This window comes from Phoxinus phoxinus, assembly GCF_949152265.1.
Source record: "Phoxinus phoxinus genome assembly, chromosome: 18".
Lineage (NCBI taxonomy): Eukaryota > Metazoa > Chordata > Actinopteri > Cypriniformes > Leuciscidae > Phoxinus > Phoxinus phoxinus.
This window is the reverse complement of record NC_136893.1, coordinates 2,472,664-2,494,172: the sequence shown is the minus strand read 5'-3', so window position 1 is coordinate 2,494,172 and position 21,509 is coordinate 2,472,664. Positions and strand designations below refer to the sequence as shown.

Genomic DNA, 21,509 nt, shown 5'->3' with positions numbered 1-21,509 from the left:
AAAATGTACAAAATTTGTACAATGAGCGAGTTCATCATGAATCCATTTTCCAATCCGTGGTTTTGTCTTATCTTGAACCACTATTGTACTCCTATAATAAGTGTTTACATTGGGACTATTTTACACTGGTTCGGATCGCTGCCGCTGCGGAGTAGCCCAGCCCCAGGATCTGCGTGACTCGTCATAGACGTACACAGAGAGAAGTAGTTCCGGCTACTATGTTCTTCCGAAAGACGCATTATTCAGTTAATAAACGCAAGTTTATTATCGCTCGCTGTAGCGCCAAAAATAAAGCCTCACATTGATAAACTAAAGCCTCTCAAATAACATGCAAGTATTGACGTCCCAGACAGCAGTCATTTAGTAATAGCCTATATTCATTCTTTTTTTACCTACACACCAGTGTGAATAGGCCTACTGATAATTTTGTTATTGCATTTCAAATAGGGCCAATTAATAGGCTACTCCTAGGCTTATGTTTTTAAATTACAAAGGGCCTACCGATGTTTTTGTTATTGTATTTTCAATAGTATAGGCTATTATTTGTGCATAAACATATCTGGTTATAGTAGCTAAACATACCGTTTGTTTGAAAAGAATATATTTTGTCATCCTTTCTGTAAGCTTACAAGAGCGATGATATCATTAAACGTGAAGGGGGGCCCCCAAATATTTTCTTGGGAAAAAGGGGGTCTCAGACAAAAAAAGGTTGGGAACCACTGGTATAGAGTATATGTGACATAGAGTATGTACATAGAGTATGTTATAGCATACAGTATAGTATAGAGTATATGTGACATAGAGTATGTACATAGAGTATGTGTTACAGCATACAGTATAGTATAGAGTATGTACATAGAGTATGTGTTATAGCATACAGTATAGTATAGAGTATGTACATAGAGTATGTGTTACAGCATACAGTATAGTATAGAGTATGTACATAGAGTATGTGTTACAGCCAGGGCTTAATTTGAGCCGGAACACGCCGGAACATGTTCCGGCACCTCCGACATTGGATCCGGAACCTTTTTTATTGGATCCGGCACCTCCTGTGTCACTAAAGTTTGTGTAGTGTTCAATGTTTGTGACACATGACTTGCGCGCTTGTTGTACGAGTTGAGATTGCTGTTAGCCTCAAACGTTTCACTCAGGGGAAAAATGTCAAAAAGACAGGAAAGTTTGCTTAACTTTTTCAAATACGCTGGACAGTCAGATCCCAAACAAGCAAAAATCGTTTCCGCTGATCAAAAAGGAGACCACGGTGGACACAGTATAGTATCGATATCTCGTTATTTCGACATAATAAGGGGACATTCTAATCTGCATTAAGCCACATTAAGCGTTCTTATAGCCTAATGGTTTTCTATGGGAGAAAAATGCTTAACCATTCATATTGCGCTCATCTGGTTTTTTGTACATAGTAGCCTATTTGTTAGGATTTTAGTATCATAATGATTAGGCTAATAAATGCACGCACAATTATCCGTGAACTTTTTTTTGAACAAATGCCTTTCAACTTGTGTGTGCAAAATTCAGAATTAAATTAATGTGCAGAAATTTGTACAAATAGAGAGTAGGCTATGTAGGCATACTATACTGTTGTAGCCATTAAAAAAAGCGCGTTTCATATTTGTTAAAATATTATAATGTTTTTTGTTTTTTTTTTCATTTATGTTGATTTATGAAAAGTGAACAGCACGACCGAGTAAGATGCGCAATGTGAGACATGGAGCGGGTCAGACATGATTTTGACCGATGAAGTTGTTATAGAAAGCCTTTCTTTAAAACGAATTTCGTTTTGTATAAATTGTATCTTAATTTTAATCAATTTTTCATCAACCAATTGCCTGTATTTAATGAATAGGCCGACGAAACAAATATAACGGAGGCGCCCGCGCGCTCACTTGTATTGCACGTGAACTAGAGCACATTCTAACTTAACGAAACTCAGTGTATGCCTCACACAGACATGACAAATACATAAAATACACAAAGCTTGAAATGTCTTTAAACGAAATAATTCAAAACGAAAAAAGAAAAAGGCTACTCTCTGATAATCCATTATTAGGCTTATTTATGTGCATTTCTCTGCACATGCTGTCCCTGCAGAGAAGCTACGTAGCCAGTGTAATTTTTTTTTTTTTTTTTTTTTTTTTTTTGCTCCGTTACCTCCAACCCCCGTTTTGAGTCGCCGGATCCACCCCCCCTCTGCGCTCCGGGACCTCCCACTTTACAAATTAAGCACTATAGTATAGAGTATGTACATAGAGTATGTGTTACAGCATACAGTATAGTATAGAGTATGTACATAGAGTATGTGTTATAGCATACAGTATAGTATAGAGTATGTACATAGAGTATGTGTTATAGCATACAGTATAGTATAGAGTATATGTACATAGAGTATGTGTTATAGCATACAGTATAGTATAGAGTATGTACATAGAGTATGTGTTATAGCATACAGTATAGTATAGAGTATGTACATAGAGTATGTGTTACAGCATACAGTATAGTATAGAGTATGTACATAGAGTATGTGTTATAGCATACAGTATAGTATAGAGTATGTACATAGAGTATGTGTTACAGCATACAGTATAGTATAGAGTATGTACATAGAGTATGTGTTATAGCATACAGTATAGTATAGAGTATGTACATAGAGTATGTGTTACAGCATACAGTATAGTATAGAGTATGTACATAGAGTATGTGTTACAGCATACAGTATAGTATAGAGTATGCACATAGAGTATGTGTTATAGCATACAGTATAGTATAGAGTATGCACATAGAGTATGTGTTACAGTATAGTATAGAGTATGTACATAGAGTATGTGTTATAGCAGTCTCTATGGGATTGACAGGAAGAACGAAAGACCCGGCCGAACCCGAAGACTCGAGAGATGAACTGATCATTTCTGTTTCCGGTACAGAACCTCGGTAGTCCCGAGTCATATTAAAGATTCGTTCATGAACGACACATCGCTACTATACATTTATTTTTTGCACTTGTATCACATATTCATTTTCTTAATAATTTGAAGTAAAAACTTCTTGATTGTGGTTAGTGCAAATTCTTTTTTGGTTTTTATTTACATAATAAAACAGCACATCCATAGTTAATCTTTTCAGACTTAAGTTATTTTGTCCGTTTCATCCGACAGGAGTGATGATCAGTGGGTTTGAGTTTTTACCTTTATCATTAAAGCGTGGGTTGAAATATGGATAGAGTTTCTCAGTGAAAGTCTGACCAGTGAAAGAGTGGATATGAGATCTGGACTCCACGTCATAAAAAGAGACCAGACCCTCCTCATAATCCACAAACACACCAACCTTCTCAGGTTTCACTCTCAGAGATAAAGAGACAGGTGGATCATCAAAAACGGCATATTTATCCTCATTTATCAGAATCAGAGTCCAGACTCCATCCTCAGGTCTCAGTGTGATCGTCCCCTTCCTGTTAATGGATTCTCTTATCACTCCTAAACCCCACTCAGTCTTTCCCTTCACCTGCACCTCATAGTAAAATCTCCCTGAACTGAATCCCTGCTTTGCCAGAACACACAAACTCTTATCAAATCTCTTTGGGTTTTCTGGGACGTTCTGCTTAATGTCTCCATCACTGACTTGTTTTCCATCATCAGACAGGATGAGATATGGATTCGCTGTATCAGGATCCAGAGTCACATCCACTGAGAGAGATCAGACATTATCAGTCAACTTCAGAACAAACATTTTCAGATGTACAGTATATAATACAGATTATAAACAAATTATTGCAAGTGTATTGAAGAAAATGGCATCAGTCACACTGTACCTGCAAACTTCTGCACAAACTTCAATCCTGTGGACACAGATGACAATATAATGATGAATTATTTATAGCAATAATTTCATGTTAACAGTGAGTTTCTCTCTATTAGCAGCATCAGTGGCATGAGAACATTTCACTAATAAAACCAAGAGATACATTTTCCTAATTTTTTAAGGAAAATTTGAGGAACCGATTAAGCTGATTAAATTAAGGAAAGAAGGCTTTATTAAGATAATTAGTTAAATCATGCAGTTTTATTTAGAGACACCATTGTTAGTTCCCAGCATGCTTTATAAATATCGGAATTAAGTGTTATTTTATGTGTTTTTGAGTGAAGGGAAACATCTGCACGTTGACTGTGACTGTGTGTGGAAACGAAGCTTCGGACGTCACAGATCACGTGGTTATGGCGAAACTAATCAAGCTCCGATACACTGCTTCAATGTGAGACGGTTCGTTTTTTTTGATACAAGCTTCGAAGCATCGGTGCCGAACGTCACATCACTGGATTACTCTTTTGCCCGTGTTGTGTGTGTTTGCATGGACTGTGCCTGTGTTTGACCGTGCCTGTCCTGGATTACGTCTTTGGATTTCCCTGTTCAATAAATACTGCATTTGGATCCTCGTCTCGGAGCAGTTCGGGACAGTAATGATATGGCAAGTTTAAGTTATGATTATATTTTTCAAACATTGTGATCTTTTGCAGACTGAGACAAAATAATTGTGGTGATCTCAAAATCCTTGAAAAATGTAATTTCAAAAAAGTTAATAACAAAAAAATAATCTATACACTGTATTTGATATTCACATACCAGTTTGACTGATTTTTTCATTTAGAGTCTCATCATGAGTTTTCTTCAGTTCAGTCAGAGCTCTACACAGAGAGTTCACATTCACATCAGAGTCAATCCTGATCTCAGTCCAGTTCTTGGTGTGTGGACGAGTGTACAGGGATGAGCTCATCTACAGCAGGAGAGAGAAGACTGGTAAATATGATCATTATTTTTAAAGCAGTTCAATATGCTTTACACACGAGCTTTCTAACACAGTTGAGGCAAAACCTCTGTATGGATATGGATGATATCACCATTCTTCCTCTAGTTGATTGATTACATGAAGAATTGCTTATATTTTCTGTATTAAAACATTTCGGAAATATTTAAATATGCAAATGAAGCATTGTCTAATTGAATATGCACTGATTTGATTAAATATCCAGAACAGAAATCTAAATATTAAAATATTGAATAAAGCCAGGTTCAACGTTCTTGTTTGATTTTGTTGACATATTAAGAGTTAAAGGTTTTTACTGAGGGGATTTTGGATTTCAATCTTTTTTTTCACACCATAAATCAGAAGGGGAAAAAACAGACAGATTTTTTTTTTTTTCATCATGTTTGTAGGAATAAGATGTTGTATAAATCAGGTGAATGATGTATTAAGAAACCCCTTAGTAAACACCTTCAGAATATAGACAGGAATAAAACTAAAGTGTGGTGTGTGTAAAGCTGCAGACGTGGAGGTTTCTGACTGAGGGCTATTTTAGTTTACTGAAAACACACACACACACACACACACTTTTCCCTGTTTCCCCCATAATCCAAAGACGGCAACATTTCTAATTTTTCATTTAGTGTAACTTGATGTCCTAAAATTACTGAAACTGCAACTGAAATAAAAACTATAAACATTTAAAGCATAAATTTTATACAAATGTCAAAAAACAACAAAATGATTAACTTTACCTAAAATGGAAAATACAAAAATATTATATAAAATAATTAGTTACCAATGAGACTAACTAGAATGTAATTAAGAGTAAGGCCCTGTTTACACGAGAACGCTCGCGGGTGAAAACGTAAAAATATTTTATCGGATGTTTACACGGTGACGGCATTTTTGGGGCTTAAAAACGCAAAAAAGTGAAACCACCCTCCAGAGTGGAAATCTTAAAAACGCTCCACCATCGCGTTCCCGTCTAAAGGGTAAAAACGCGAAAGTCTGCAAGACAGTGAAGGCGTCGCATACGCGTTTACGTCACAGGCATGCGCCAGTACAGGAAAATAACAAAACATTATCAAACTAAAATATAGCATTAATTTCATTGACAAAAAAAAAAAAAAATTCTGTCATTTTTTAGCGACACGAAGAGCAGCGAGGGTTAAAGCAGCAGCTTTACCGTATTAAACATGAAGAACTGTGTCAGCGTCTCTTTCACTTTCAGTGCTCCACATCGCCACCTAGCCGTCTGGAGTGCACACTACATCCAATCTCACACACTTTTGCGTCACCATATGCACGCAGATTTCCCCCCCATTACGCTCGTCTAAACGCAGAATAAAAAGTGATAACGCAACGCCACTTTTGCGTTTTCTCTTCAGATCGTTTCCGTGTAAACACAGCCTCAAGTACAAGTTTTTAAAAACGGTCTCCGTGTAAATGATAAAAACGCAAATCTCTGAAGACGATGACGTCATGCACATGCGTATTATGTGTTCAGTCTATAGTGTTTCATCGCCATCTAATGGCCTGGCAGCAGAATACAGGGTTTTATATTTTATCCCTTCGCTTCAATCAGAATGATTACATGAAAAATACAATGTTCTGTCAATGCAAGTGGATTTACAGTCATGTTTGGTATCATTTGAATGTCTCAGTGTGATTGGTACAATGGTCTCAAGTCCAGAGAAAAAGACCAAAAGCTACAAGTTACAGAGTTTAGAGAGTAATACTTTAGTTACTGTCGAGGGAGAGGGATTTACCAGTGTCTTTCATCCAAATCACCTTCTCTCCTCAATAAGGTGTAAACTACACAAATCTGGGATCTTGATTAATGCAAACTCCAATTGTTAGTTCATGCCATTTGGAGGATGTTTTGTCTCGGTCTGAGTATTTATAGAAATGTTGGACTCAGGGTGATTCTGTAGTCTGATCAGCCCGTAATGCTGAAGGTCTTTTATACATAATGAACTTTATATTTCAACCAAATTGTTGTGGCAAAAATTCATCAAACAAACATCACTGCGTAAGGGAGAATTATACCTTACCCAGAGATATGTTGTTCGGAGCCACCTGAGTTCTTTGATTCCAGTGGTCGATCCCCCCGGGGCTCTGACATCGGCCGGCCTCTCTCTCTCAAGTTTACGAGGTAGAGCTGGAACTTACTCAGTCCAGGTGGCCAAACACCGTCCGATCTCAGGTCCAGGAGGCACGTCCAAGGAATCCCACTATTCTGACACCACATCTCAGACACGGTTTTAATTATTCTTATTTCTTTTGATTATTTTAATTTCTTCTATGTAAAGCACTTTAAATTACCACTGTTTAGCTTTGCATTTACTAAATGAGCACTGTGCCACTGTTCGTCCGACTGTTTGCACTGTATTTTATTTTCTAAACTGTTTTAATTATTCTTATTTCTTTTATTATCTATGTAATTATCTTAATCTCTTCTATGTAAAGCACTTTGAATTACCACTGTGTATGAAATGTGCTATATAAATAAACTTGCCTTGCCTTGCCTTGCCTATTTCATGTCAGGAATGCATATTTGACTCTTTATTTCTGAGCATTTTGTATTGTTTTGTATTTATTATCTTCGACATAATTATGTAATTGGCATTATAGATTTACCTGATTTACCTGATATTATTGAATCTACTCGATTATGTGGTATCCATGTTTCCGCTAATCTGTGTCCAGGGTTGATTACATACTAGATCTCAGGTTAGATTGAGCATGCAGCACATCAGGCGAGATACTAGATGTCTGACTAACTGCTTGACTTTAGTTAAGTTGTTATATAGTTGCATTCACTATAGGGGGCTAGACAAACATACAATTTAAATAATAGCAAGCAACATTACTTCATAGAATTAGCCATAACCTCTGGTTATTATTTATTTTGAAAAATAATTAATAATTAAAATACTGGCAAGCATGGGCGGCCTATTAAATATTATTAGTCATAACCTCTGCTCCGACTAATGATCAGACTGGCGAGTTTGTGACCGTGAGATTCAAGTTAACGGCCGGCGTGAGACTCTGAGCAACATTACAATCCGTATTAACAAGTACAATCTAGAGGAAAGAGTTAAATAACATAATAAAATATCTAGATAAATTACCAATAATCTATAGGAATTCCAAGCTAAATTCAAGGTCAAGATAAAATTGAGTCAGATAAAAGTGTAATTGAAATTAAATCACTCTGCGCACTGAAAAGACAGAACACACAGGAGACCTTCAGCCACACCATTGGATATCATCGTTGGGTCAATTGGGTGGACCTTAAAGAACAGTGAGTTTGTCCTGTAATATTGACAGTTTTTATACATAATGTACATAATGACAGTTGTTCACAGACCTGTATGAGACGTAGATGATCTTCAGTGTGTGAGAGCTGCTCCAGCTCAGTGTTTCTCCTCTTCAGCTCAGTGATCTCCTGATGCAGATCTTTAATGAGATCTTCAGCCTGTTTCTCTGCTGCTTTCTGCTGTTCCTCCATCATCTTCAGCAGATCAGACTGACATCTCTCAATGGAGCGGATCAGATCAGTGAAGATCTCAACACTGGAGGATTTCTCTTCCTCTGTGTTTCTCTGATGAATGAGAACAGTTATATTTGTTAATCTATTCCGTATTCACATATTATTTACAGGGATAGTTCACCCCACAATTAAAATTCTATCATCTTTAATTAACCTTATGTCACTTAAAATGTGTGACACAAAATAAATGTTTTGCTGCTCTTGAGGACTAGCTGTTGAAGAACTCCAATACAACTCAACGCAGCAGATTTGTGCTCTGTGGGAAAAATCATGTGTTTGGAGCAACATGAAGGTTACTAGATGATGGCAGATGCCTTTATTAAATAGATTGAACTATTATGATGCATATCTTTTTTTTATGTCTTTTTTGCTAGGATAGTTAGAGAGTGAACAGAAAGTGAGAGAGGGAATGGAAACGACCATGAGTCAGGATATGAACTCGGGTTGATCGAAGCACAAACCTTGCTCAGCTCTACTGAGTGTTGGATCTCTTGAATCTTCTTCTTTCTGTCCTGGATCATCTGATGAATGTCTATCTGTGTCTGAACCAGCTGATTCTACATACAAAGAAAAACATAGAAACATTTATCACTGGATATTAGGGGTGTAACGGTACGTGTATTCGTACCGGACCGTTTGGGTACAGGGCTTTCGGTTCGGTGCACGTGTGTACCGAATGACTGAATGCAATATTTTGTGTGCGGAACATAGGTACATTTTCGTGTTTCCACACGAACATATTAAGTGGCGGAAGTCTCCGCGTTCAGCGCAAATCCCGCCCTGCAGCTGATTCTAAAGTTTTACCAGTGTTTTACCCGTCGTCACTGTAACCTAAACCAATGAAATAGACTGCAGGGCGAAAAAAAGCTTTTCCGCTCTGCGTGCGCCGCCGCACTCTCCGTTCCGTGTGTGTGTGTGTGTGTGTGTGTGTGTGTGTCGGCCCACTGCGCTCTCTGCTCAATGTTCGAGTCCGTGTTTGCGCTGCGCGTTCTGCTCTGTCGTTAACGGCCCAAACACTCCAATCATGTACCGATCACGCACTGGAAAAGCAAAGTCCGCTCAAATAAGGTGAAATTTCTCAGTAGTACACTTCTATTTGCTGAGCTGGTATAGTTATATATATTTGAGGAATTGCAATTTATAACAGCAAATTGTGCAATTAATTAGTTAATTTTTTTTATCGATTCCCAGCCTTAATTTTTAAATATGAGCAGGCCTACAAGCTGGGATTGGTAATGCTGCACTGTAATCATAGTTATTTATTTATATTTTTCATTATATTTTATTATGTGATATTGGTTTGAGACTGAGAGTATTTTATTTAGTGGAGAACTTTGCAGCAGTATTTTATTTCTTATTCTTTTTTTATTTTATATATATGTTATTATATTTTATTAAAAAGTGTTTAAAAAAGTGTAAACAAACTGTTAAAAAAAAGTTTATAGTAATAAACAACCTGCAGTTTAATGTTTGCATTTCTTTCCCTTACTGTACCGAAAATAAACCGAACCGTGACTTTAAAACCGAGGTACGTACCGAACCGTGATTTTTGTGTACCGTTACACCCCTACTGGATATAGCTTTCCATCTTCTTACAGTCTTATTTTTTACCATTTAAAGATCAAATGAATTCAAAAATTATAGTTTGAATCTTTTAGTCCATGTCTGACTGGTTTGATCTTTATCAGATGTCATGAAAGACTATTGGATTTAGCTGTTTTTTTAAATAAAAAGGGACAGGTTCTTCAACATGTCAAGACACAGGAAAGAAAATGTCTAGGTTACTAATGTAACCCCCCATTCCCTGAAGGAAGGAACTGAGACGTTACATTGGACTGAACTGATGTAATGCGATCTCAGATTAGAGCCCAATCACCTTTGAGTGGTAACAGAACACGCCAATGTGAAATTTGCATTGGGTATATAAGGCAGTGTGCAAACTCTGACATTAAGTTTTCTGCTGAGGAGATGAGACGGGGTCCCAGACGTTTCTGCGGAGCTACAGGTGTTGTGTACAGGCATCTAGGTTACATTAGTAACCTAGACCTTCCCTATCAGTCAGTCATGTTCGACATAACGCCGAACTGAACTAACAAATTGGGAGGTGGAGTCAATACCGTTACAAAGATCGCAGAGTGGACTCTGCCGAGTGAAAGGCACGGGATCGCCAACAGGGAAGCCATACTGTGGAAGAATGCACATATGGGATCCTCTAGGAGGGGAACCACAACATATAGGCATCTAGTCTAGTACAGGGGCTGACCAACCGGGCATACACACAAGTACTAGACCTGGCGTCAGATTACTCGGCCGCATTTGACTGCCGAGGATGCTGGAGGAACTCCACCAGGGTTCAACAGTCGAGGAAATCGCCTGAGGAGCAGAATAGGTGCTCGTATCCCATCCTTAGAGGGGAATGGCACAGCAAGCGAGACACAGAGCCAGCCTATCCTCATATTACCTGTTTGTACCCAACACATGGGAAGAAACCGGCTCCATTTAGGTGTTGCCCAGCCTGCAGCTCTGCATATGTCTGCCAGAGAGGTGCCGTGCGCCAACGCCTAGGAGGAAGCAACTCGTCGAGTGAATGAAGTCCACCACCTGGTCTCTGAAAGGAGTGGTGGGAACTGTGGGAACGTTTCCAGGCAGGGACTTGATTTCCAGGCACGCTTCGTTGACCGAAATGGCCTACAGGTCCCCCTGCCTCTTAATGGATGTGAAAAGAGTCAGGAGCAGTGTCTTCAGAGACAGAATCTTGACCTTTACTGACTGCAAGGGCTCAAAGGGTGCTCTCTGTAGGGCCGTTAAGACCAGAGAGAAGTCCCAAGAGGGGATGAGGCGTGACTGAGGAGGAATCAACCTCCTGGCGCCTCTTAGGAACTGATGACCAAGTCGTGTTTCCTCAGAGACTTACCGTCTACTGCGTTGTGATGTGCTGCGATTGCGGCAACATACAAGTCAAGTCAGATTCATTTATATAGCGCTTTTAACAATATGAATTGTTTCAAAACAGCTTTACAGTGATAATAGGAAATTATAGTAACAGAGATTGTTTTGGCTTTACAGCAGACCTAAAGTCACTTCCGTTGCGAATATCATTAGGTATTAACTAAGGCTTGAACGACACCGTTCTAACAGAAAAACCTCAACGCGCTTCGGCCGCCCATCCGCACAAAATAGTGCCAGGTGGCTCGAGAACGCACTCCCAAAAATAGGTTCCAAGGTGCAAACGATTATCAGTTATCTCTGCACAAACCTACGCAACCTCTGCGCAAACGTCTGTGCAGACACCGACGTTGCGCACATGCACATCACGTGTTCAGTCCATAGGTATGCGCGTTTGAATATATATGTGCGCAGGCGTGTAGTCCTTCTTTACAAATCAACCCTCAACAAACTACTTGTCTGGGCTTAAAAATGTATAATACAGAATTATTTATCGCTTCCGTGTAGCCATGTGGTGGAGGGAGACAGCCTTCGCTCCAACCTGTTTTGCAGGGCATCTACGGGGGTCTTCCCTGCGAGAAGACCACCAATCAACAAATGGGCTCCACTTCAAAGCATAAGCGTGCCTCGTAGAGGGGGCTCTCGCTGAAGTGATTGTGTCAACAGATGCCTCCAGCACGGGCTGGGATGCTGTATGCGACGGGCAGGCAGTCTCGGGTTCCTGGACAGGACCTTGACTACAGTGGCAGCTGCCTTCCTGCCCCTGAACAAATTCAAGCAGTTCAGCACTGACTGTGCGCACTCATTCGTGAGACGTGCTGTCATGTCTAACTCCATACCGAGAAAAGAGATTCTCTGCATGGGGGAGAGTTTGAACTTTTCCCAGTTGACCCGAACCCCCAAACGGCAGAGGTGCCTGAGCACCAGGTCCCTGTGTTCGCATAACTGATTTTGCGACTTTGGCCCAAATGAGCCAGTCGCCGAGATACGTCAGAAAAGTATGTGTCTTTCAGGTCGATCACTGCAAACCAATCTTGGAGGCGAACGCACGTGAGGATGCATTTCTCCGCAGGGACAGAATTTCAGGTCGGGTTTTATCTTAAAATGACTTAAATACTTGAAATTTGGAGTGTTCCACTCGAGCCCAATGCTCGTGGCGGCCTGGGAAATCATGGCAGTGAGCTCTGGGTCAAGTCGAACAATGCTAGTGATCGTGGCCCTCAGATGGGGCCAGACATCCAGAAACACACGGGTGGAATGACATCTTGAAAAAGACGCAACGCCACACCTTTGTTTACTGTTTTAGAGAAATTGCTCTTTAGATTTTGAAGCGCCCAGGGGAACAGCCGCTGCACTTAACCCTGCAAACACTCATCAACCGCTTTCTTATATACCAGGAACCAGGAAGTGGCTTGCGATGCAAATCTCATTCGCCAATGTGCATTGGCTTGTTCTGTTACTACTCGTAGGTGATTGGGCTCTCAGGCGAGATATCTATACGTCAGTATAGATGTAACATCGAATGTGACTGACTGATAGCTCGAAACTGCATTTCATGGGGTGTTTAAAGTGTTGTGTTTGTATCTCTTTACCTTCTTCTCTTGACTCTCCTCCTCTATAGGAACAGTGTTGTGAGTCCTGTGTTCTCCTTCAGTGCAGAACAGACAAACACACGTCTGGTCATCTCTACAGAACAGCTCCAGAGGCTTCTCGTGTTTCTGGCATATGTAATCCTCCAGATTTTCCACAGCATTGATGAGTTTGTGTTTCTTTAGACGTGGGACTCTGAGATGAGGCTCCAGATGAGAGTCACAGTAAGAGCTTGGACACGTCAGGCAGGTCTTCACCGCTTTCTGCTTTCTTCCGTCACAGACGTCACAGAACACCTCAGATTCTCCTACATTGAGCTTCTCCTTAAAGTGTTGCACAACCTCTCTGAGTGTTGTATTAATCTTGAGATCAGGTCTTTTGCTGAATGTTTCTTTACAGAGTGGACAGAAGCAGGTCTGTGTGTTCGTCCAGCACTTGATCAGGCAGGTCCTGCAGAAGTTGTGTCCACATGGAGTGGTGACTGGATCAGTGAACTCTTCCAGACAGATGGAGCACTGGAGCTCCTCATTTAGTGCTGGACCTCTGGAGGATGCCATGGCTGAAAAGATAAGTAATGTCAAAATATCTTCTACATTGCTGAAGAGACCAATTTTGATAATTATAGCCTATGTGAATTAGGCTATGTATGTTGCATGTTAAATACTATTATAACTTACAACAATAAAGTATGTCCAACGATATCAAAGTCAAATACTATCGAAGTGCCTCAGACACTAATCCTAACCACACTGAGCCTAGGGGTGTGCGATATTACGATTTTTGATCGTGGACGATTAAAATGTCTCCACGATCTGCTTTTGAAGAAATATCGTAGGATCGTCCATTTTATCAGTTTGCATTTCTGGCGCCTCCGTCTCAACATACTGTACAGCGCGACGTATATCCACATGAAATGCAGAGGAACGGGACACTGTAGTTCATAAAAATTAATTATTTGCATGCGCTTTAAAGCCTTGCCGGTTAAACATGTCATTCGCTGCTGATGAGCTGTTCTAACGGACGCTTTTCTGAAACACCCGACGCGCACATGCACTAAAAGCATGTCTAACAGCGCCCGTTACTGAACTAAGTTATCTTTCGAGTCTTATTGCGCTAATACTGTCAAATACACACAAGGTTTACATAAACAAAGTTGGTTATGTCTAAAGTGAAAGAACAATAGAAAAAATGAAGAAAAAATCTGCTTGTCAAATGCGTGTAGACTCGTTGCGCACAGATCTTAAAGTGACAGTAGCCCTAATAGTAAACATGCTGCCGCTTGTCCTTAAAGGGACAGTTACCCAAAAATAAAAATTCTGTCATTATTTACTCACTCTCTAATGTTGTTCCAAACCTGTATTAATTTGTTTCTTGTGCTGAACACAAAAGAATATATTTTGAGGAGTGTGGCTAACCGGGCGGTTGCTGGTCCCTATTGACTTCCATAGTAGGAAAAAACTATTATGGAAGTCACTGGGGTACATCAACTGTTTGGTTACCCACATTCCTCCAAATAACTTTTATTTTCAACAGAAGAGGGAGACTTATTCGGGTTTAAAGCGGCTTGAGAGAATTTACATTTTTGGAGAACTATCCCTGTTAATAAAACAACAAAATACAAAGAGCATCTCACTCACTCTTGACTGAGAACTTTAATAGTAGCTTTAATAAGAATCAATGTAAAATTTATACAGTGAAGTCGATGTTGTGTTTTATTTTCATATTTGTTCATTTAATTACTTTCTTCAATGCTGTTAAATACACCTGTAGCTGAAAAAAGCACTGTTTATTTAATTTGTATATTAAGTTGTGTATGTGTATCTTTGTTCTTAATTTTTAATAACAAAGAAAATGACACAGATTTTTTATCTTCGCCACTTTGGCCTAAATGTCTGCCATTCTTTTTTATTGTATATTTTGTTACCTAAGGCTTTGTTTTTAAAATAGGGACATTAGTTTGGCTGTGATGCTCAGTCACTTGCAAAATAGTAAAACCAACATGAAAAGGAATCGTGATAAAATCGTAAATCGTGATTTTCCTGAAAAAAATCGTGATATGATATTTTTGCCATATCGCCCACCCCTAACTGAGCCTATAAGCTCTACCTTAAAGGTGCTCTAAGCGATGTCACACATTTTTTAGGACAAAACTTTTTTTTGTCTCATACAGCAAACATCTCCACACTGTAAAAAAAAAAAAAAGTGGTCACTGTAGACAGCCCAGGCTCCACAAACAGCAACAAAAACAAACTGGCCCAGCCTGGACCACGAAACATAACAAGCAGTGTTCCAGCCAATAACCGACAATATTGATTTGGGGTTAGGGGACGGGATGAGGAGGGAGGGTCTAGCTAGCCTCCATTTTGTTTGGCAATACTTCAAACGTCAACAAGGCTCAGAGCACCTTTAACTTCTGGTCTGAGACTGCTGGTTTTGTTTTAGATGGGCTCTGTGGCACTGCAGTTGTATTGAGTAATATAACAAACCCGAAGAAACTAAATAGAAACTAGGAGCCACAGTACAGCAAATATAACAGGTTTTTACAACAACATTTTAAAGTCCGCGTGAACCGAAAGTTGCAAACGACTTGAAGTGTTGTGACGCATTTCCGAGTGAAACGGAATATTGAACAGAGGGCAGGGTTTTACTTTAGCGCTCCTCCTCTCCATCTCTCGCCCATAGCAGAGTAACAGTTTGAGGGGAGTGGTTAAGCGATTAACCAACCCAAGCCGTCAAGCCTATGTCATCAGAAAAAGAACCATTCCAGACCCGGAAGTAACTTTTCAGACTTTGATTAAAGATAACTTCGGCAAACAATTTTTTTAAAGCGGCACTCTGTAACTCTAGCCACCGCTTTACTGATTTTCTCAACGAGCTCCCCCTACAGCTGCGGTGCGTATATTTTTCACATCACTGTCCTAAAGTCACTTGCGGCGCGCCGGCACCCTCCTCCCCCTTTCTACCGCTGCTCATGTGGTTGGAGCCGGTGTGGTGAACAAATGAGTCCCAGACGCACCAACTTTATCGTGTGGAGCTATGACTACCGAGGTGGGTAATACATCATAAAGCAGTTTGTGTTTCTCGTTCTTTCTCGCTCGTTCTCGCTTCTCACGAGACTTCCTATTTTCAACTTACCGGGACGTTAGTCCCAATGTTGCAAGGCTGGTTTTCCGCCTGGGAACGCTGGGGGGAGCGGGGAAAGTAACCATTCTCACCAGAACAGATTATTTAACCATCCAAATGATTTCTAAACGGATTTATTAAGCTTAAAAAGTTACCAAGAGCACCTTTAACTTGCACGGATTAATTGTTCACCACAAGACTAGTAATATCCGCTAACAAAGTAAATAGGGTCAATTTTGATTTAATGCCGACTTTAATACCATCATAAGATATATAAAAGACAACACAGAACATGAGTGAAATTGTAATTTTTCAAACAAATAACTTACCAAATAAACATCTGTAAACACCGTGTCATTTCTGTTTAATGGAGTTATGATTTTCACTGAACTTTGTTTATTCTGTCTGCAGTTCAAGTACTTCCTGATTCTGATATGTTACATGAACACAGACTTTAATTTTACAAACGTTCCTATACTGCGTCATGTTATTAAACTACTGAACTTACATTTCCATCGCTTACCTGTGAGTGAATATCAGATTTGATTGTTAATTTCAGGGTTTCGGGAAGGAAATGTTGTTTGAAGAAGCTTCCAGTTCATCTGTTCAGTTTCACTTTCACTGAAGTCGTTACACACATGCAGTGACGTCTTGTAGCTCCGCCCATAATCATAATTATTAAACAGTTTCTAATCCATCCATGCTGAGTGAGTAAACGGTGTAAGAAACTTTTAGAATATATGTGTAGTTTTGTTTAGTTCCTTAATTTTTGAAGAGAGCAGTGGCAAATGTCAAGTTACACCACATACAATTGAAGTTTGTTTGAAAAGGCACACACTAAATAAACACATGATTCAGTGCAATTTGCTTTGATTTCCTGGATCGGTAAAACAATAAAACGTATAAAAGCTTCGAATAGCTAACAAAAAAAAAAAAAGATTGTTAGTTGTTTTTAAAATCAACCTCACGGAGATAAAATGCTGAGCGTTGTCTGGCAGTGCACACACACGTCACGATCCTGAAGCGCGAATCTCAGCCATTTCAATTTAACGGATATTTTGGCCGTCCGCCTGAGGGAAATGTGATTTTACCCGCCGGTAAAACCACTAAAGAAAGAGCTCACGGGAGGATAAAACATATTAACACATTTAAAATATGCTTACAGTATAGTCTGCAGTGCTTGTTGTTTGCTATGGACGGTGAGGCTCAGTGTGGATTCTGGAGAAGCTGGAAACGACGATGACTCCCTGGTACCTGCAGAGATGAAGGCTGTTTTCTGGTCCATATAGGCCTGCTACCAATAGGTGGCGCTAATGCACTATTTAGTAGTTTATTATCCACTGTAAACGAAGCAGCAGCTGCTCACTCACTTTTGAAAGTTCACACAGTGCTCACAGATTCTGAAGAAATCTGTCTGTCAATCCTGGATATTAATATTTTCATCACAGAAATCCGTCAGCTGAAGAGAGAGAAGGAGCCACTGATGGAGAGAAACTGAAGGGATCGAGAGGTTTGTACAGGATAAAGATTCACTTCATCCTTAAATGCCTGAATTACCTGAAACTCTGTGTTTGTTTGTCTTTCCCCCGTTTTTCTTTTCTTTCTGCTGAGTAATGAACTAATCAAATTGATGTAACGTTATTGATTCGATTCTTACAATTCCAACATCTTGATATGACTGCAGATTATGACTGCAATGTTTATATGTACAATGAACATGTGATTGAACGACTATGATAGATACTGCTATTTTGACATATCTAAAATTGTTACATCCAGTCTGCCAACAGTTTATTATTCTTTAAAATAGTCTCCTTCAGAGGAAGTTGTTATATAAATTGAAAGTCGCTGTGATTCTGTGTTCCTCAGGAGCTGGAAGAGGTTTGAGTGTGTGTGACTGATGGACAGGATTCAGTGGAGCGTCAGAGATCAATTCTCTGAACACACAGAGATCCAGAGACACACACACTGGACTCACTTTACTCTGTTACACAGACGCTCAGGAGAGTGTGTGTGACAGTCATGGATCCACCGATTAAACCTGCTTGACTGTAACGCTGGAGAACAACAGATGAAGATGAGGAGAGAAACCACAGCTGAGGAAGAACAGAGCGATGATGATGACGATTTTATTCATTCAGGTATGTTTCTTCATTTTATTACTTTTTCATAATGTTTTACATTTGTAATTTCAGAACCTGTAACAAGAAAGATGGTTTCACTTGAGTCAAAGACAACAATTTTAAAAAGGCTAACAAGTGTGATTTTTATTGTAGCTTCAAAAGTTCTCAGTCCTCTTTTAACATGTGCACTTTTTATTTGCGATCATTATTTGAAGCTACAGCAGTTCTGCAAGGGAACTGACTCTGGGTTGTGAAGCACAGACATTTAACAACACATAACTGATGTTATCTAGATGTTCTGTTGTATACATCCACAAAGGCTAATGTGGAAAAAGCCTCGGATATTTTATGTAAAGTGGTACACCGGCTTCAAAGCATCTCCCCTGATGCACCTAATATTGTGATGGGAGATTTTAATCATTGTAAAATGAAAACATCACTTACACACTTTGAACAATATGTGGACTGTCCTACCAGATATGGAAAATGTTTGGATCTTTCTTTGTTATGGGTCTATTAAGGGGGCATATAAGTCGTCATTAAAGGAACACTCCGACTTTTTGGAACTTTAGCCTATTCACCTTATCCCCCAGAGTTAGATAAGTCCATACATACCTTTTTCATCTCCGTGCGTGCTATAAGTCTGTTTGACGCACCCACCGCTAGCCTAGCTTAGCACAAAGACTGGATGTGAATGGTTGCAGCTAGCATACTAATCCAAATAAGTGACCAAAATAACGCAAACATTTTTCTATTTACATGTTGTGATTTGTATAGTCACAGAGTGTACAAAAAATAAAGTCACATGAGACAGACATATTTTAACCGTATAAATCCTGGGAACTATTCTGAAGGCAAAGCACTGCTACTTGAGCGGAGTGATAACCGCAGCACCTGAGACGCGCCGTTGTTTCTTCTGTCAACAAAACCAGCGTGACATCTCAGGTGCTGCGGTTATCACTCCGCCCAAGTAGCAGTGCTTCGCCTTCAGAGAATATAGTTCCCAGTATTTATACGGTTAAAATATGTCTGTGTCTCATGTGACTTTGTTTTTTGTACACTCTGTGACTATACAAATCACAACATGTAAATAGAAAAATGTTTGCGTTATTTTGTCACTTATTTGGATTAGTATGCTAGCTGCAACCATTTACATCCAGTCTTTGTGCTAAGCTAGGCTAGCGGTGGGTGCGTCAAACAGACTTATAGCACGCACGGAGATGAAAAAGGTATGTGTGGACTTATCTAACTCTGGGGGATAAGGTGAATAGGCTAAAGTCCCAAAAAGTCGGAGTGTTCCTTTAAGAGCCCCTTTGGGCAAGTCTGACCATTAATGTTGTTTATCTAGCCTCTACTTATTACTTATTGTAACTTATTGTTTTAAAAAGGGAAAAAACAGAGAAGAAATTAGTTCCTGTTTGGTCTGAAGACTCAATTCAAGAGTTGATGGGATGCTTTGAATGTACTGATTGGGACTTTTTCAAATCCGAATGTACTGACTTAGATGATCTTACTGAAACTGTTACTAGCTATATTGAATTTTGTGAAGACTTGGTAATTCATAAAAAAACGTGTATGGTTTTTCCAAACAATAAGCCTTGGATTACTAAACAAGTTAAAAGTTCTATTAACTTAAGGAATATTTATTTTAAACAAGGCGACAGTATTTGGTACAAAGAGGCCAATGAACAAGTTAGAAATGAGGTGAAATTAGCAAAATTGCGGTACAAGGAAAAGATAGAAACTATGTTTACAAATGGAAAGTCTCATGTAGCTTGGGACGGAGTGAAGTCTATTATCGGAACTAAATAGAAGAGAAAATGTATTAGTTTAGGAGGGAAATCTGATTATGAATTAGCAGATGTTTTTAATTCGTTTTATGTAAGTTTTGACGATCATGATTTTTCAAGAGAATTGTCTGATTATAGGGGAAATTCTGTGATTCAGAACACTCCTGTTAAAATTCAAATTAATGAGGCTGATGTACGTAGCTGTTTTAGTCAGGTCAAGGTTAGAAAGAGTCCAGGCCCTGACCACATTGGTGGTAGGTTGTTGAAAAACTGTGCAGAGCAGCTTTCAGGGATTTATTCATTTATTTTTAATGAATCATTAACTTTCTAAAGTCCCTCGTTTATGGAAAGATGCCATTGTGGTACCAATTGCGAAAAAAATTAATTCTTCTTCTCTTAAAGACTACAGGCCTGTTGCATTAACCTCCTTGATTATGAAATCTTTTGAAAAAATAGTAAGGAAGGAGATTTTAACCCTAACACAGCCAGCACTTGATCCTATGCAGTTTGCATATAGATCTGGTAGAGGAGTTGATGATGCTACTTGTACCTTGTTGAATATGATTTTAGGACATTTAGAAGGCAAGAAAAGTCATGCACGTTTGCTTTTTATAGATTTTTCTTCTGCTTTTAATTGTGTTCAGCCTCACATTTTGGCAAAAAAAATTGATTGATACTTTCCAACTGGATTTAAATATTGTGTGCTGGTTGGTGGATTTTCTAACTAATAGATCCCAAAGAGTACGGGTCAATGGAGTGTTGTCGAATATTTTTATGTCCTCCACGGGTACGCCACAAGGTTGCGTTTTGTCTCCTCTTTTGTTTTCTTTATACACTGATGATTGTCGTAGTGTTTTTAATGGGAGACACATTGTTAAATTTGCGGACGACTCTGTGATTGTGTCTCTTCTCACTGAGTCTGAGCCAGATGTTGGGCCAGTGATCGATAATTTTATTCAATGGTGTGATGATTCATTTTTAAAAATGAATGCTTCAAAAACAAAAGAGATGTTTATTGACTTCCGTAAGAAGAGCTCTGCACCTGTGTTGCCTTCAATCATAAAGGGACAGCAGGTAGAAGTAGTTAAAGGGACACTAAGTATCTTTTTAGGTATTTTATTATCTAAAATCAATATTTTTATTCATAAATATGTCCTCAATGGTGTACAAATACCTCGGCCAATTATCTGACTTATCCTTATAAATGAAGAATTAATTATCTTTATATACATGGGACGGGTAGGTCCACGGAGGCTTCCATGTAGTTCCGCCATCTTGCAAAACTATAATAGCAGAGAGGGACAAAAAGTACTAAGCCAACACGTTTCCACAACGCGTTTTCGTTCAGAGCCAGCCAGTCACGTGACGTGACTGAAACCAGCCGAAACGCAGGTGCAGAGCAGTGAGAGGCGCTTGAAACTGCACCGGCAAGTTTAAAAGTCTGGATTACATTGTTATTATGGACCATACGCCAAGCCACAGGAGAAGAAAACATCGTCGCCAAAAAAGTCAAAAATAGAACGTAAAATGCGTGGGATATCCCCCTTTCTGGTCAAGTATCCCTG

General features: G+C 39.3%; 2 protein-coding genes across 3 annotated transcripts in view; one reads left to right on the top strand and one right to left on the bottom strand.

Moving 5' to 3' along the window:
• LOC306986000 (uncharacterized protein) overlaps positions 1-17,512 on the bottom strand; it is a 25,379-nt gene extending 7,867 nt beyond the window's left edge. Inside the window, exons 1-9 of the mRNA XM_079588832.1 lie at positions 17,195-17,512; positions 16,555-16,734; positions 12,911-13,467; positions 8,834-8,929; positions 8,190-8,423; positions 4,636-4,786; positions 3,827-3,853; positions 3,172-3,701; positions 2,180-2,231 (exon numbers count right to left, since the gene is read on the bottom strand). Coding sequence (XP_079444958.1) covers positions 2,180-2,231; positions 3,172-3,701; positions 3,827-3,853; positions 4,636-4,786; positions 8,190-8,423; positions 8,834-8,929; positions 12,911-13,465 — 1,645 coding nt within the window. The 5' untranslated portion in view covers positions 13,466-13,467; positions 16,555-16,734; positions 17,195-17,512. The remainder of the gene's footprint in view (positions 1-2,179; positions 2,232-3,171; positions 3,702-3,826; positions 3,854-4,635; positions 4,787-8,189; positions 8,424-8,833; positions 8,930-12,910; positions 13,468-16,554; positions 16,735-17,194) is intronic.
• LOC306986383 (alpha-2,8-sialyltransferase 8E-like) overlaps positions 17,403-21,509 on the top strand; it is a 15,198-nt gene continuing 11,091 nt past the window's right edge. For both annotated transcript variants that reach the window (XR_013794967.1, XM_079589578.1), the window contains exons 1-2: positions 17,403-17,541; positions 17,901-18,172. Coding sequence is in view for 1 of the 2 variants with exons in the window: in XM_079589578.1 (XP_079445704.1) it covers positions 18,103-18,172 (70 nt within the window). In the remaining variant the exon portion in view is untranslated. The remainder of the gene's footprint in view (positions 17,542-17,900; positions 18,173-21,509) is intronic.